The 17,657-nt window shown below is 42.8% G+C and overlaps 1 protein-coding gene across 1 annotated transcript; it reads left to right on the top strand.

The window, feature by feature from the left end:
• The first annotated feature begins 4,927 nt into the window (after positions 1-4,927).
• Positions 4,928-15,338, top strand: LOC130291231 (gastrula zinc finger protein XlCGF26.1-like). Its single transcript, XM_056539787.1, has 2 exons — positions 4,928-5,146; positions 9,765-15,338. The coding sequence occupies exon 2, from the start codon at positions 9,903-9,905 to the stop codon at positions 11,385-11,387; it is 1,485 nt and encodes a 494-aa protein (XP_056395762.1). The 5' UTR covers positions 4,928-5,146; positions 9,765-9,902; the 3' UTR covers positions 11,388-15,338.
• The last annotated feature ends 2,319 nt before the right edge of the window (positions 15,339-17,657 follow it).

Raw genomic sequence — 17,657 nt, 5'->3', positions numbered from 1 at the left:
TCACAAATGTCTCTGTAGTATATTTGTAGCATACAGTAGCTAACAAGTACTGGAAGGATTAAGATTTTTTAATAGAAGTAATTTACAAATCTGTTTAACTTTCAGGCACCAGTTGATTTGAAAACATTTGTTTTCTACTTGTTTCCAATGGAGTTCCCCCTTAAGAGGTTAAATATTTGTCTGGCAGATTCTATGGAGATGAGTTGTGGATGGAAGAAGTCTTCAAGATGCCCCGAGCCGGATGCGGAAGAAAAGAGAAAGTGAAGAACTCGGAGAGGATGTCACCTGTGAGTCATTAGATGTAACTGTAATCACATATATATATATACACACACATATATACGCGCACACATATACGCATAGCACTCGAGCTCGAGAGCAGCTTGTATATACTGTACTTCTATATGGTCACTGTGTAGTGGATTGATATATACTAAGATAAATCTATATATATATATATATATATATATATATATATATATAAAACTCAATGTGTGTATGTATATATGTCTGTGTATGTTCCACAAAAACTTTCGAACGGCTAAAGATATTAACATGAAACTTGGTACACATTACTTATATGTCAACAACAAACATAGGATAGGTGATTTAACCCTTACTCACCCCCATTTGCCAGGGGCGGGGTTTATGTTTAAAGTCCCATTCAAGTCTATAGGAAATATATGTTACTGCATAACTTCCAAACGGCTGGAGATATTTCGATAATACTTGGTCACATGTTACTTATATGTCCACTAAAAATATAGGATAGTTAATTTAACGCTTAACTACCCCCATTTGTGAGGGTCAGGGTTTTTGCTGGAGATATTTCAATACCTGGTACACATATTACAGGTCGGGATATGAGGATGGGATAGGAGGTCAGGATAGGAGGGCGGGATAGGAGGACGGGATAGGAGGTCGAGGAAGGAGGACGGGATTGGAGCTCGAGATTGGAGGACAGGATAGGAGGTCGGGATAGGAGGTGGGGATAGGAGGACAGGATAGGACGACGGGATAGGAGGTTGAGATAGGAGGTTGGGATAGGAGGTTGATATAGGAGGACAGGATTGGAGGTACGGGTCGGGATATGAGGACGGGATGGGAGGTCGGGATTGGAGGACAGGATAGGAGGACGGGATAGGAGGACAGGATAGGAGTTCTGGATAGGAGGTCGAGATATGAGGACGTGAAAGGAGGATGGGATAGGAGGTCGAGATAGCAGGACGGGATAGGAGGTCAGGATAGGAGCTCGAGATTGGAGGACAGGATAGGAGGTGGGGATAGGAGGATGGGATAGGAGGTTGGGATAGGAGGACGGTATAGGAGGTCGGACAGGAGGTCAAGATAGGAGGATGGGATAGGAGGTCGGGATAGGAGGACTGGACAGGAGGTCGAGATAGGAGGACGGGATAGGAGGTTAGGATATGACAACAATATATGAGGATGGGATATGAAGTCAAAAGCTTCCTCCTTTGTTTATTTTCCTCCCCAACAAGGATTAGGAAGGAAAACCGGGCAACGCCGGGTACTCAGATAGTACTAATATAAAATGTCTATTTTCCTAAACTACTTACTAAGATACTTGCTGAGCAAAAGGTGGACCCCCTCCCACCTGTTTGCTCCCCCCTCCTATCGTGCATCGAAGATGGCGCCTCAAGTTGAAATGTAAGAAGAAATGTATTTAGAGAAGAAATACGCAGAAAATGGACATAACCAATTAGCTGCTTTCAACACCCATTTCATGCAACCTTTTGCATACGTCATTATATAGATGTCTATATAACCCCTGTATAGTTTTTTTTTTTTTTCTGGTTAATAAAGAAAGTATAGACACTTGTCACCATCAGAAAAAAATTGTAGGTACAATATGGGCCCGTAACAATATAGGCTTCATGCGTATGTGTGAATACAGACAAAGCAAAGCTGCATGAAAATCTTGTTGCAACATTTGTATGCTGGTGGAAATGGAGATTGTCTTGTGTGTAGCCTCCCATGAAGCCTGCTTGCAATGTTGCTAGGGGAACAAGTGCAACCATGAAGCCAATGCCCTGAAGGGGTTTTCTGGTTTCATGCTAATAAACCTTAAAAGGTTACTCCGCTCCCCAGTGTCCAGAACATTGAGTTCCGAACACTGGGTGCGGGCTTCTGTGTTCACGCCTGCCCCCTCGTGACGTTACGCCCCCTCCCATAGACTTGATTTGTGGGGGCGGGGCGTGATGTCACGATGGGGCGGGCATAAACACGGAAACCCGCACCCAGTGTTCGGAACTCAATGTTCTGGACACTGGGGAGCGGAGTAACCCTTTAAAAAAGTGTAATTATATGTGACTGAACTGTTATATTTTTTTCATTCCTCCCTATTTTATAGCATTACACAGACAAGTCATATGTTTCGGTCGGTCGGGACCTCTGTGCTGTGACCCCCCCTCTAGATATATACAGGAGAAGCGCATGGCAATGTGCCTCACTCCATAGCTACTGATTTTTTGTTGGGGCCGATCATGTGACATAACAGTCCTGGGATCGTGTTGCCTGCGCCAGTTTTATGCTGCCATGGTTTTGGCAGCATTAAACTGGTGACAGGTTCCCTTTTAAAATGAACGTGTAAGGCCCCTTTCACACTGCCGTTGGGAGAGCCAGGCAGAGTAACGGGAGAAAAATTTAAGCATGTGCCATCTTTTTCTTCTGTTATTCATAACGGGTCCCGGTGGCCCCCATAATAGTGAATGTGAGCTGCTGGAACCCATTGTTTGCCGTTGCTCCCCGTTATGAGAACAACTGTTAAAGTCAGAAAAAAAAAAAGAGAGACTTTGACGCCGGCCGTTCTCGACGGGGAGCACACGGGATCCACTGTGGAATGGAAGTTGTAAAATCTGCAATTGTAAAATCCACAGCTTCGGATCCAGTGTGTGCGTAGCACCAACGCTGTAGGTTTTCTGCAGCAGAAAATGTGACAAAGGAAAACAATGGGACTCTGCTGCAAACAAAGTTCCAGGTAGAATGTCAGCAATGTGGATGAGGCCTAAGGGTACGTTCACACGTACCAGTATTTTACCAGCACAGAAGGTATTTTGGCCCCCTTGCCAGTATTTTTATACAGTGGTCCCTCAAGTTATAATATTAATTGGTTCCAGGACGACCATTGTATGTTGAAACCATTGTATGTTGAGACCAGAACTCTATGGAAACCTGGTAATTGGTTCTAAAGGCACCAAAATATCATCCAAAAATAGGAAAAAGTGAGGATTAAACAAAAATAAGTAGATAACTAATATAGATAAAGCAAATCCTTACATATAAAAGTAATAAAGATCTGCTGGGAGCTGTAATCACTGTCTATGTCAGTGTTTCCCAAGCAGGGAGCCTCCAGCTGTTGCAAAACTACAACTCCCAGCATGCCCGGACAGCCAAAGGCTGTCCGGACATGCTGGGAGTTGTAGTTTTGCAACAGCTGGGGCCACTCTGCTTGGGAAACACTGGTCTATGCAGAGGACAGGAGCTTCTTCGGGGTCCTGTACAGAACACAGTGTCCTAAAAAGTAACATGGAGTCGTGTAATACCTCCCTGTACTGTGGGGGACGCTATCAGACATCAGTCAGTGCATACGCTTCAGTAATACAGGGGTTTTACCAGTAAATTGCCCATTCTGATTGGTCAGTTCTACCAGCCATTGACATGTTTCGCAGATCTGGACTGTCTGTAGCATTGTATGTTGAGTCTGGTTTCAACTTACTATGGTCCAGAAAAGACCATTGTATGTTGAAACTATTGTATGTTGAGGCCATTGTAAGTTGAGGGATCACTGTATTAAAAATGCCGGCAATGCAATGGTCGGTATTTATCCAACCCATCCTCCAACTCCCGGAATGTTGCACCATAACCTATACCAGTGTTTCCTAACCAGAGCGCCTCCAGCTGTTGCAAAACTACAACTCCCAGCATGCCCGGACAGCCAACGGCTGTCCGGGCATGCTGGGAGTTGTAGTTTTGCAACAGCTGGAGGCACCCCTGGTTGGGAAACACTGACTTATACTATATACCATTATATAGTCCAACATGCTGGGAGTTGTAATTTTCGTTTGGAGCAGCTGCTGAGCCACAAGTTGTATCAGGGCATGCTGGGAGTTGTAGTTTTGCAACAGCTGGAGGCACCCCTGGTTTGTAAACACTGACTTATACTATATACTATTATATAGTCCAACATGCTGGGAGTTGTAATTTTCGTTTGGAGCAGCTGCTGAGCCACAGGCTGTATCAGGGCATGCTGGGAGTTGTAGTTAGTAACTAACTGCAACTCCCAAAGTTAATTAAAAAAAAAAACAGCGATCAAAAAGTCCCATCAAAACAAAAATGGTTCTGTTAAAAACTGCAGATCGGGGCGCAAAAAATGAGCCTCATACAGGCCCCGTATAAGGAGAAATAAAAAGTTACATGGGTCAGAATAGGCCAAAATGTCCCCCACATATGTGTATCCTGTGATGTTACGCATATATAATTAATTATGCTAATTAGCATAACTGGTGTATATATATATATATATATATATATATATATATATATATTTTTTTTTTTTTTTTTTTTGCAAGAAATGTGGCAACCCTAACAATGTTTCCCAAAGTGGGTGCCTCCAGCTGTTGCAAGACCACAACTCCCAGCATGCCCTTCCGAGCATGCTGGGAGTTGTAGTTTTGCAACAGCTGGAGGCACTTTGGTTAAGAAACCATTTTTATTTTAGGAAATAACATTCCGAGCATCTCCCTATACCAATAATACCATTATATTGCAGAGGTGCTGTGTGCACCCAGCTCTCTGTTCCCTCCATGTGGTGACTGGCGGTACACAATGCTGTCCCAGCCCTCCCCCTCCTCCTCCATTCCCTCCACACACTGGTCAGCACCATCAGGAGAACAGGAACCAGGTCAGGACTGTGTATAGGAAGTAGACGCGACGGGGGCACCGGAGCCTTCCGCGCATGCGCACACCCCCCTCTCCCTCCGCTTACAGTAATGTTTTTCCCTCCTGCACTACATGACCCATGATCCTCAGCGAGTTGCAGCAGCTGTTTTTGTTGTGATTGAAGTTTTTTTTTCCGGACCGGGGGGGACAGTGTCTCCGGTGAGGGGATCGGTGATGATCAGTAGATGTGAGTATGTGTGTGTATGGAGGTATATAAGGGGACGGACACTGCAGCCCATCACCCCCTGAGCCTTATATGGGGACAAGGACTCTGTATTACTTATCTGCATTTATTACTAGACCTATTCTATTAACCCCTGTAGTGCTGGGAGAGGATACTGGGATTGTGTCATTAATTTGGCTACGTAGCCTAAATCGCATGAACTACGGCGTTCGTATTGACCGCCATATTGATCCAGGCCCCTCCCATTTGTACCTTTTCCATAGATGTAAAAAAAAGGGGGTGTGACCTTTAAGGCTGTACGCACGTATACATTAATGTGCCCGTATTGCAGTGTTTCCCAACTAACGCATCTCCAGCTGTTGCAAAACTACAACTCCCAGCGTGCCGTATTGACCGCCATATTGATCCAGGCCCCTCCCATTTGTACCTTTTCCGTACATGTAAAAAAAAAGGGGGTGTGACCTTTAAGGCTGTACGCACGTATACATTGATATGCCCGTATTGCATGTTTCCCAACTAACGCACCTCCAGCTGTTGCAAAATTACAACTCCCAGCGTGCCGTATTGACCCCCATATTGACCTAGGCCCCTCCCATTTCTACCTTTTCCATACATGTAAAAAAAAAGGGGGTGTGACCTTTTAAGGCTGAACGCACGTATACATTGATATGCCCGTATTGCAGTGTTTCCCAACTAACGCACCTCCAGCTGTTGCAAAACTACAACTCCCAGCATTGTGCAACAGCTGGAGGCACATTGGTTGGGAAACACTGCATGTATAAATGCCCCATTCACACTACCATTGTAACACGGAAGTGTGGGGGCTGCCGGGGAGAATGACGGAAGAAAGATACTGCTTGTGCTTTGTTTTTCTCCCGCTGAAAAAAAACGCTACGCATGACGCACCTCATTGACTATTATGGGGTCCATCGGAACCTGTGTTGCCCGTTGCGCCCCGTCGAGAACGGCCGTCGAACTGAAAAAAAAAAAAAAAGAGTTTGACGGCCGTTCTCGACGGGGCGCAAAGGCAGTGTGAAAGAAGCCTAAGTCTGTTGTGCATTAAATTGTGCTACGCTTATCAATACAGATACCGTAAAAACGAAACAAAAAACGGGTATACTGTACATTATACTTATGGCTTCTTACCACGGAGCCGCGCACCACCTTCATGCCCATTCTTAAGGGCTATGTCAGACTCAAAAACTGTAAGATACTGGAACCCACCCCCACCCCGAAATGTCAACAGGCCAAAACGTTTCCCCTATGTAACTATTTTAAGGTACCTTGATACGTACATAATCCGTCTTGGGTTTTACGCACGGGAAATCAGCGGCACGTTTTGCTAACTATTGACTTCAATGGGACGCGGCGAATCTGCGAAGCCAGTAGGTAGAAAAATCCACCACAGATTTCCCAGCACGTAAAATCCATAACCAATTGAGCACCCTTAGGCCTCGTTCACACGGCGGAAAAATTCACCTTGGAAATTCCGTTTCAATAGGGTCCCATTTTCAATGGGATTCTTCTGCCCCGTGCACACAACAGAATTTCCGCAGCAGAAACATCTGCCGTGGAAATTCCGATTCCGGACTCCGCAGCAAGAAATGACGTGTCAGTTCTTTCTGCGGAAGCCGCTCGAAAATGCATTGCCGTGTACGGAGATGGCGCATTTCCGATCGGCCTGCAGACTGTCCGCCCAGAATATTTCACCTGGTGAACATACCCTTAGGCCCCGTTCACACTGCGGAATTCTGCGAGTAAAATTATGCGCTGTGAACATTATCATCAGTGTGAATGGGTTTCCGCGAGACCTGTTCACACTGTGGAATTTCAGAGGCAGACAATTCCGCCGCTGAAATTGTTCCGCATAAAGAAAGAACATGTTAATTATTTGCGCGGAATTCCGCGAGTACTGCATAGCCGTCAATGGTGACGGCACAGTGCCCCGCAGTCCTTCCGCTGAAGTATTTTCGGTGGCGGCCGCCTGATGGAATCTCCGCCCGCAGAATTCCGCAATTTGAACATACCCTTAGACGGGGTTCAGAATATGGAATTTCTGAGCGTAATTTAGCTTACAAACTACGATTGGAAATTATGGCGCGGCAGAATCCCATTGCTATCAATGAGATTCCGCTGCACTGTACAAACTACAGGATTTCAGCGACGGAGCTTCTGCTGCTAAAATGATGCCGCTGAATGAATGATCTTGCTCATTCTTTCAGCAGAATACATTGCCCTCTGTTGCGACTGGCAACGTCTGTGCTATCCTAGTGCCGACTGATTTAGTCAGTGCCGACCATCCTCGTAATCTCTGGCCAGAGATTCTGTAGTCTGAACCTAGCTTTAAGGGTATGTTGACACGGGCGAAACGTGCCGGTGCTGCGATTGATGGAAAATGCACCATCCCCATAGATGGCAATTTATTCACGAGTGGATTCCGCAGAAAGGATTGACGTGTCGCTATAATCAGAAATTCCACCGTGTGCACAGTACAGCAGAATCCCCCTGAAAACAATAGGACGCTGCTGCAACTGAATTTTACTGGCAGATTCTGCTCGGACATTCCACCATGTGAACAAAGGAAGAGCAAGTGCCGAATGTTTTTTTTTCTTCTTTCCTTCGACGTTGTGAAATGTGGCTGATAAAGCCTCTGATTGGCTAAAACAATTACATGAACGAGCTGAGACAAACCAGAGGCAAGAATAGCGTTTTTTATTTTATTTTAACGTGTACTGTCATTCAAAAAAAAAAAAAGCCAATAGATTTACTGTAGAAGTCCGTCTCCTGCCACGAGGACAAAGGAGAGAATGCTCTGCCATCTGTTCTCCATGCTGTTCTAGTGATTGGCGTCTCTAGAACATGTCAAAAGTCTTTTTAAATGACAGTGCCCATCTAAGTTGTTGGGTTTTTGTTTTTGTTTTTTTTGCAGATTTTCCAGGGATTCGCAGTAAATCTGCTACAAATTCTGCAACCTTTGTGTTTTCTTATGGATTATGATATTCCCATTGAATTCAGGTGGAAAAATTGTCAACAAATCTGCATTGGAAAGGGATGTGCTGTAGATATATTTCCACAGCATATGAATGAGGTTTCCAGAAGGAAAATCTGAAACATTGCTTGTACAGAAGGATATCGCAACAGAGGGTGCCTACAGTTTTATAGAACGTGTGCGCTGCCACTCTATTTGTTTGGGGACAAGGGGCTCCTGTTCCTGTATTGCTTGGGGTCCCAGCGTTCGAACCCACACCAATAAGCTAGTTAAACACTATATTGTGGATAGGGAATAACTTTAGATCTTGGGATAAGCATTTTAAAGAGGTACTCCAACGCTAAGACATCTTATCCCCTATCCAAAGGATAGTGGATAAGATGCCTGATCGCGGGGGTCCCGCCGCTGGGGACCCCTGTGGTCTTGCACCCCATTAAATCAGTCCCCGGAGCGTGTTTGCTCCGGGTCTGATTACTGGCGATCACGTGGCAGGAGCATTGTGACGTCACGGCTCCGCCCCCTCAATGCAAGCCTATGGGAGGGGGCGTGACATGGGGGTCCCCAGCGGCGGGACCCCCACGATCAGGCATCTTATCCCCTATGCTTTGGATAGGGGATAAGATGTCTTAGCGCCGGAGTACCCCTTTAACCCCTTTGCTTCTCTGAAGTTGGAAACATTGGGGGAGATTTATCAAAACCTGTGCAGAGGAAGAGTGGTGCAGTTGCCCATAGCAACCAATCAGATTGCTTCTTTCATTTTCCACAGGCCTCTTTAGAGGCCTGTGGAAAATGAAAGAAGCTATCTGATTGGTTGCTATGGGCAACTGCACCACTCTTCCTCTGCACAGGTTTTGATAAATCTCCCCCATTATGTTTTGTAATGTAGATCTTTACCAACTTCTATATAAATGAACAAAATCAAACATGTATACATATATACACACACAAGGGAAAACAATATACTACATATAGTGGTCAAGCAAGATATTAGGCATCCGTACCACAATACGTATACACCCAAAGACTGTGTAAATAGCCTAAATATAGACTCCCAATAATCACAAAAATCCTAAAAAATGGAGCTACTCAAAAGAACAATGAAAAAAGAATATCATTTTATTATTGCAACAGTGTAATACGCAATAAAAACATTGTAAAAACAAGAAGGCAGAAAAATGCCTGGGACATGATGATCATAATTACTAATAAATGTATAATATATGCAAAGTAGGGAGGAATAACAATTTATATCATTTGATTGAAAAGTATAAGTGCCTAGCCTTATAGAAGATATACTTTTCTATCAGATTATATAAATTGTTATTTTGCCTATATTTTCCATACTTGTATTATTAATTATGATCATCATGTCCTAGGGTTGCCGTCTTATTAGCTGTTCCTCTTTGTTTTGTGATGGTTTTATTGTGTCCTACACTGTTGCAATATAAATAATGATATACTTTTTTCATTGTTCCTGTGAGTAGCTCAATTTTTTTCAGGGTTTTTGCAACTTCTATATTAGTAGAATAGATCTCCGCCTCACCAAGGTTGAGATCCACATGTTAGAGTGTCCATACTGATATAAACATTTATGTATGCTCATTCGTTTTCCTGTTTTTTTTTTCCTACTAGACTGAAGATGTTGCAGTTGTTCATCCAGTGGATCCAATTTTTCCCATTTTCAGCAAAAGTTTTTATTGCGAATGGACCATTGATCCTCTGAGTGGCTTTGTCACAGTCATCTACACGTTCAATTAAAAAGATTCAAAAATGAATGAAAACTCAATTCCGGCCCCCATAAACCTGTCATTGCACAAGTATCGGTGTAATGTATGCGGTAAGAGATTTAATAATGAATCTGCCTATTTATCCCATCAGCTGACACACACCATTAAAAAGGAAGAGGACTCCCCTACACATGTCAGTGAGTTTGACTATTCCCCCCAAGTTCTGCCGAAAACAGAACCAGTACAGTGTTCGGAATGTGGGGATTATTTTTCATCCCTTTTCCAACTTCACGTCCATTTTAAAACCCATGTGAAAGAGCGACCGTTCTCTTGTATAAAATGCGGGAAAAGTTTTAGCTGGAAGTCAAATCTTAAAAGACATTTGAAGACTCATATGAAAGAAGACTTTGTGATCTCAAGATGTGATAACGAAGATGCATGGGACGAACTTGAGACCGAAGTGAGACCGTTTCCCTGTTTTCAGTGCGGAAAGAATTATACATGTATTACATCACTTAAAAAGCACCAGAAGCTGCACTCCTCGCAAGGGGCACATGCCTGTCCTGAATGTGGAAAACAGTTCTCTTCGAGTTCTAAGGTGAAGAGCCACCTAAAAACCCATTCTGGCGAGAAACCGTTCCAGTGTATGAAATGCGGTAAACGTTTTGGCTGGAACTCTAATCTCAAGCGACATCAAAGGGTCCATATTGGAGGCAAAGGATGCAAACCATTTAATGTACCTTCAAGCTCCAACATGGACACCCAAACTCTCAATGAGTGTGCTGAGCTGTTCACCAAGAACGTCTACTACGTGAGCAACGATGAGATCCACACCGTGGTTAAGCTCTTTCCATGTTTAGAGTGTGGAAATTATTTCAACAGTTGTTTGGATCTGAAAAAGCACCAGCGCGTCCACAAAAGGCAGAAGACCCTTATTTGTAGCGAATGCGGGGTAACGTTCACCTGTAGATTTAAATTCCGCAGGCACCAAAAGGTTCACACAAAAGAGAAACCATTCAGGTGTCTCACGTGTGGAAGATGTTTTGGGTGGAAATCGAACCTTACCAGGCACCTGAAGGTTCACGTCAATGAAAAGCCTTTGGTTTGTCAGGAATGCGGTAGGAAATTTTTGTGGAGCTCAAACCTCAGAAGACATGAGAAAATCCACATAGGACAAAGGATTGTGGCATGTCTTCACAACAAGTCAACTCTGACCTACAAGAAGGTTAGTACTATTGCAAGCAAAATGGTTCAGACAAGGTATAGAGACGTTGCACAGACAGGCCCGGATGGTTGTTTTCTATCCAATTCTGGGAAGCAACATTATACTCTAGCAGGAGCCAAACCGTATGGATGCATTAAATGTGGTACAAGATTCCGGTCATATTTTAATTTTTTCCTTCACAAAAGGAATCATGCAAAAGCAAAACCCTTTTCGTGTTCTGAATGTAGCGAAAGGTTTTCGACTAAAAGACATCTTCTTCAACACGAGAGCCTTCACAATGGGGAATACTTTGTCGTCTTTTAAAGAGCCAAAACAATTTTAACATTTGTAATTTTTTTTCTATAGATAAGAACATCACGTTCACAATGCTAGAAAAACTTTATGTAGAACTTGTGTGCAAAGACCAAAAACTTGAAATAGATGTTGTGTGTATGTAAGTTTCATGTATATATGTATTGTTGAGATGGTGAATTTAAAGATTTAAGTACAAGATTGTTGTCTAACTAGGAAACCTAATAGGAAGGACACTCACAAGTTAAGTTGGGATTACATTCTCCATTTTTGTTAAGATCCAAATTGGAATTTGATCTTTATGTGCAGCAATTTTTACACTTTGGTGCAAACAATGACGCTGTATTAGTGGTGCGCAACCTGATGCCGTTGTGAGTCCTGGCCGTTATTTTTGCTGATGTGTCCCAAAAGACACAAAAACAACTAAACGCTATCTGCCGGTCAGTAAGCTTAATTGGACAGTCTGTGTGTCCATGGGGCAGTCACTGGCAGGAACTGTACATGCAGGTACTTGAAGCAGACACTTTGTATGGAGCAATCTCTGGAATGCACCATATATTGGGCCTCTTGAAGTCCAGTAGTGTGGCCCTCGAGCTAAATAAAGTTTGTGCACCTCTTCATTGCTCGCAGTATTACATTATAGTTCTACGCCCATTTTTTTTTACGTCTCTTCTGCATCTAAAGTACGAAGAAACTTTTCACATAGCCTTGATGGAAAATATTAGATTGTTCGATAGTAGAAATAGTACAAGTTTTTATCGAAATTTACCAAACTAAGTATCACGTTGCAGCTCTAATTCTCAAACTATATTTTGGAGCTTACTCCCTGAAGCCTGCAATGTCCTACAAATGTAGTAAAGTAAATGAGAAATATTTAATCTGTGACTACGCACATCTGGACCCGGTGTAGGCTGGGTCCTCCACAAAACTGTGTTTCTCTACATGTGGTTTATCGACCAGAATCACAATCCTCACCAATGTCTACCATGAGCCAGCAAAGCACAGGTAGTATTGGCAATAGGAGACCTGAACACATCAAACCTGTTTCCTAAAGCGTAAGTCCAATCACGGTTTGGTGACAGGCTATCTGTTCAATTCACCAGCACCTACGTAGCCCAAAAGAAGAACGATCAAGATCAGTTTTTATGAAACACTGTGCAAGTTGTATGGACTTCCCGCAAATCCATATGCAGATCACTGTAGTCTCAGGATAAGGAGTTGACTGGAGATTTAAACAGATATCCTGCTAATGCAGCTTGATTGGAGTTACACTTTAAATTGTACTTCCAGTTTTGAACAACTTTCTCTAAATCAATAGTACAAACAACGATAAGAAATTTTGTAATGTATCTTTCTGGTACAGTAAAAAACTACTTTCGCCACTTATCAGACTTATTCTTATTTCCCCCCTGCTGCACCGATCACTTACTCTTAATTCACTGATTAAATCTGTACACTTGAGGCGTACATGACAGATTTTTACATTTAATGCGAGATCAGGTTACAGCTGCTGCTCCCCTTAGGCATCTGTGGTAAAGAAAGAAGAAGGTAGAAGCTGCAGCGAGAGACACAGATGCTGTTTCCAGTAGATGTTTTATTGTAACTCATACCAACATGTGGCAGCAGCATGGAAGACATCACACACAGTAATAAGCAAATTTGCTATGAATCCAGCACTAGGGTGAGACAATAGAGAATGTATTAGAAATGTCTGCAGCTGCTACTTCTTTCTCCTGACCCCTCTCAATTGACTTCTCACGGCAGCAGCTGTAACCTGCTCTTTCAGTAAAGCAATAAACTAATTTCCTCTCGCCATCATATGTATGGGTTTTTTCAATGAATTTAGAATTAGTGATCAATGCAGGAGGCAAGAGGAAGAGAAAGGATTTATGGAAGGTTAAGAACTGGAGGAACACATTAAAGAAGTACTCCAAGTAAAACAGATACACGGGGGTTACTCATAGTATAACTTTTTTTTTCTATTATCCCCACGCTATTGGCATATAAAACAAAAATGTTGACTTACCTGCCACCATTGCCCTGATATCGCTGCTCCCATCCCCTGCTGCACTCGCATTACACTGTGTCACACTGCTGCTCAGCTAATCATCAGACGCAGCGATGTCTAGCCTCAATCAGTGATAAGCTGAGCAGCAGTATGACGTATTGAGCCCTGGCACTTGTATTCTTCCTGGTGCCAGGCTCAATACCTCACACTGCCGCTCAGCCTATCGCCACAGTGTGACGTGTCAACCACCGGCAACCAGGAGGAAGACCACACCGGAGGACGGGAGCAGCGATGTGGCGAAAAAAAATAATTATTTGACCGTGATGTATGAATAAACCTTAAGGCACACAGGAAATAAGCCTTAAAGAAATGTATATGTGATTACTGTGCAAAAGAACTTTCAGGTCACGATTGTAGAGGATCCTTTTTACACACTTTTCTATGAACTATTACTAACCTATTGTTATTTAAATTAATTGTCCTAAACTTTTTACTTGCCCATTAATTTGACATAGGAGAATGCATTTTTAATGATTGTTGAAAGTGTCTCAGTAGTATTAAATAAGGCTACATTCACAGCATTCAGGCACTATGGTTAGTGTACATGTTTGAAAAGTGCCATGACAATATGCCCCAGATGTATGCTGTTGCATGCCTACATGGTTGCATACATTTACTATTAAAGGCTGTTGACACATTTTGAATTGCATTTTTAAGTTATTCTTTTGTTTCCTGGATGCAGAATTAAGCAGCCTACTAAATAGTCTTCATTAGAAATGTTCTACCATTTAGTTTCTGCTAAAGGGAAAGAAAAGATAAACCCATTAGACAGACTCAGTATTAGAGATAGCAGCAAAGAGGTAAAGGGGTTACACATCAGCTCATATTGCGAATGGGGGGAGGATCCTTGAAGAGCAGCTCCCACAGGCTGGAGAAAGAGAGGGGAGCAGATACAAAGAAATTACAAGTGAGAATCACATGGGGAGTGTAGAGAGAAAGCAGAGCACCCACAGGAAACTGCAGAGGCTGTAGGAGAGAAATTATGCAGCATTTTTAATTAAGACTTAAAGAGAAAGTGTTTTTGAACCAAGTGCAAAGCAAGACTTTTAAAGAGTATCTGTCATATCCCACAAAAGGTATATGTTACTCAGTACCTAATTCTGATCATATAATTTTTGTGTATCTAGGACCTATATTTCTTTCACAAACACCTCTATCAGTGTCTCACTTGGTTTATCATTCTGTGCTCTGGAGGGGCGTGTCCTCCCTCTGCATGACTCATCTTCCTCCCTGAGCCTGCTGTGCTGGGTCTATTCGTACAGTCACTGCAGGCAGCAGCTTTTTTTTAACCCCCTTCTCCCTGTTTTAATTCTGCAGTCTGATAGGACAGGACTGAGCACAGAAGAGTGCTAGTTCAGCCCTCACTTACTGGACTTTGTCCCTATCTGTGCTTCAAATGGGACAAAGATAATGCTGCAGCCATACAAGGTTATATTCTGGATGGTATGAGGACCCCTAGTGGTCTTTTTATAAGCCATGATATCTATAAAATTTATAACATTTTTTTAATGAAGTATATTAGAAAGGTTAATGTTTTGCCAAGATGTACAACATATAAGAAGTTTTTGAATCTGACAGTGCCCATTTAAATAGGTAAAGTTTGGTGTTCAAAAGGTGTCCAAAGCCTTTAAGTCTTGCATGTATTTTTTTTATTACATACATATGTATTGAAAACCCTAGTTGACTACATATTTCAGTACAGTATACTATTGTTGTGTATCAGCCAAATGTATCATAAAGTTACATTGTAGTGACATGCATCTAAACTTATAGAAGTCATGTTGGGTATATTAGATGTATACCAAACTTAAAGTGGGCCTCTCATCAGGTTTTTAGGGTATAAAGTAAGTGCATGGCTGTGTAAAGGCTTTTGACCCTCTCATTAGTTAAAGGGGTACTCCGCCCCTAGACATCGTATCCCCTATCCAAAGGATAGGGGATAAGATGTCAGATCGCCGCGGTCCCGCTGCTGGGGACCCCCGGGATTGCCGCTGCGGCACCCCGCTGTCATTACTGCACAGAGCGAGTTCGCTCTGCACGTAATGACGGGCAGTACAGGGGGCGGAACATTGTGACGTCACGGCCCCGCCATTCGTGACGTCACGGCCCGCCCCCCTCAATACGAGTCTATGGGAGGGGGGATGGCGGTCGTCACGCCCCTGCCATAGACTTGTATTAAGGCTGCGTGCCGTGATGTCACAAGGGGCGGAGCCATGGCGTCACGCTGCTCCGTCCCCTGTATCGCCCGTCATTACGCACAGAGCGAACTCGCTCTGTGCAGTAATGATAGCGCAGTGCCGCAGCGGCAATCCCGGGGGGGTCCCCAGCAGCGGGACCGCGGCGATCTAACATCTTATCCCCTATCCTTTGGATAGGGGATAAGATGTCTAGGGGTGGAGTACCCCTTTAACTGACCCCTTCAGCGCAGAGATATCAGTGTATGCAAATTAGACTTAAGAGCCCACTGGGCCTTCTCAGTTGCTAAAGCCCAGAAAATTTTTGTCCCTAGTGGCTGTTAATCGAGGGTAGAGGAGGAGACTGGCACACAGATGGGAGTGACTAAATGTCGAAGGGGCTGAACGCCCAGTGGCTTCAAAGCCTTGTTTAGATATCTTTTTAAATGCTGATATTTCTGTAGAGGGGTCAATTAGCTAATGAGTGTTATGTACATATTCAGTGTCAAGACCCCTAAACAGCCTTTACTTACCTTAAAAAAAAAAAACTGCAAACAGGACCACTTTAAGCAGCTTGTCTCATGAAGACCACGCCTGTCCATATGCCCTATAAGAGAACCATTGCAGAACATGGAATTCGATAAAGTGGCCTGGCATGGTTCACCCTCTTCTTAATAGTACAATTGTTATATTATGCAGAATCTAAAACTACTTATTACTGTATCTTCTAAAATGGTTTGAGCCAAAAATGTATTTTTACACAAATTTACAATCATGTAAATTGTATATTTAATAACACCAAGCCTCTTTGCTTCCTAATCCAGTAACAATTCTAAAGCTGGAAACTAAAGTGTTATAGAATCGACTATTTGCTATGGACATTATGTTTGGACTGACCCTGTACTGTCAGCAGACAAAGACATCTCCACCTGTATTACCAAGCAGGTATTTGTAGAAGTAAATTATGGCTGAGAACCATTAAGTATTAATTTAAACTTCTAACATCTCTTTATGTGCTAGGTCGAATGTCGTAAACATTATTGTAGAGTTTTACTCTTATGTTTTAATAAAATGACTATTTAGTTGTTTGTATTTCATTGTGTCTAGTTCTTTCATTCTATTTACCAAAATCAAAAACAATTCCAAAAAGTTTGGTCAAGAAGATTTATGGGACCTCATCCAATACATGACTATATTCCAATATGTAGCCCAGTTATCAGGCCTGCTGAACAGCAGCTACATTTTCTAGCTGTATCAGGTTATATTCTCACTGCGGAAGTTTTGCGCGTAAAGGGGTACTCCGGTGAAAACCTTTTTTCTTTTAAATCAACTGGTGCCGGAAAGTTAAACAGATTTGTAAATTACTTCTATTAAAAAATCGTAATCCTTCCTGTACTTATTAGCTGCTGAATACTACAGAGGAAATTCTTTTCTTTTTGTAATTCTCTCTGATGACATCACAAGCACAGTGCTCTTTGCTGATGTCATTATAATAATAACTCTTTATTTATTGTTGTCCTTAGTGGGATTTGAACCCAAGGCCCCAGCACTGCAAGGCAGCAGTGCTAACCACTGAGCCACCATGCTGCCCTTAGTATACATCTGCTATGCACAGTTACTAAAATGGACAGAGATGTCAGCAGAGAGCACTGTGCTCGTGATGTCATCAGTGTTCCAAAAAGAAAGGCATTCAGCAGCTAATTAGTGCTGGAAGGATTAAGATTTTTTAATAGAAGTAATTTACAAATCTGTTTAACTTTCTGACACCAGTTGATTTAAAAGAAAAAAGGTTTTCACCGGAGTACCCCTTTAACCAGACTTTTCACTAGGAAATTCAGAGCCGTGCTGCTCAGTTCACACTGCAAAATATTAATTTGCCAAATTTCTGCAGTAGATCGGAGTCTGCTGAATAAATGTTCATTTACTTGGCAGGATTAGCAAGCAAAGTCCCTTTGTTTCAAGGAAAGTGATGCCACCGTTGCCCATATACTGCCACTCCCATCTCTTCATGTAGCTTTGCTTGACCACCAAGCCCCTCAA

Source organism: Hyla sarda, chromosome 9 (assembly GCF_029499605.1).
Source record: "Hyla sarda isolate aHylSar1 chromosome 9, aHylSar1.hap1, whole genome shotgun sequence".
Lineage (NCBI taxonomy): Eukaryota > Metazoa > Chordata > Amphibia > Anura > Hylidae > Hyla > Hyla sarda.
This window is presented reverse-complemented; position numbering and strand designations above follow the sequence as displayed.

Coding starts and splice junctions, on each gene's coding strand:
- LOC130291231 (XM_056539787.1), top strand. CDS start 9,903: ATGAATGAAAACTCAATTCCGGCCCCCATAAACCTGTCATTGCACAAG.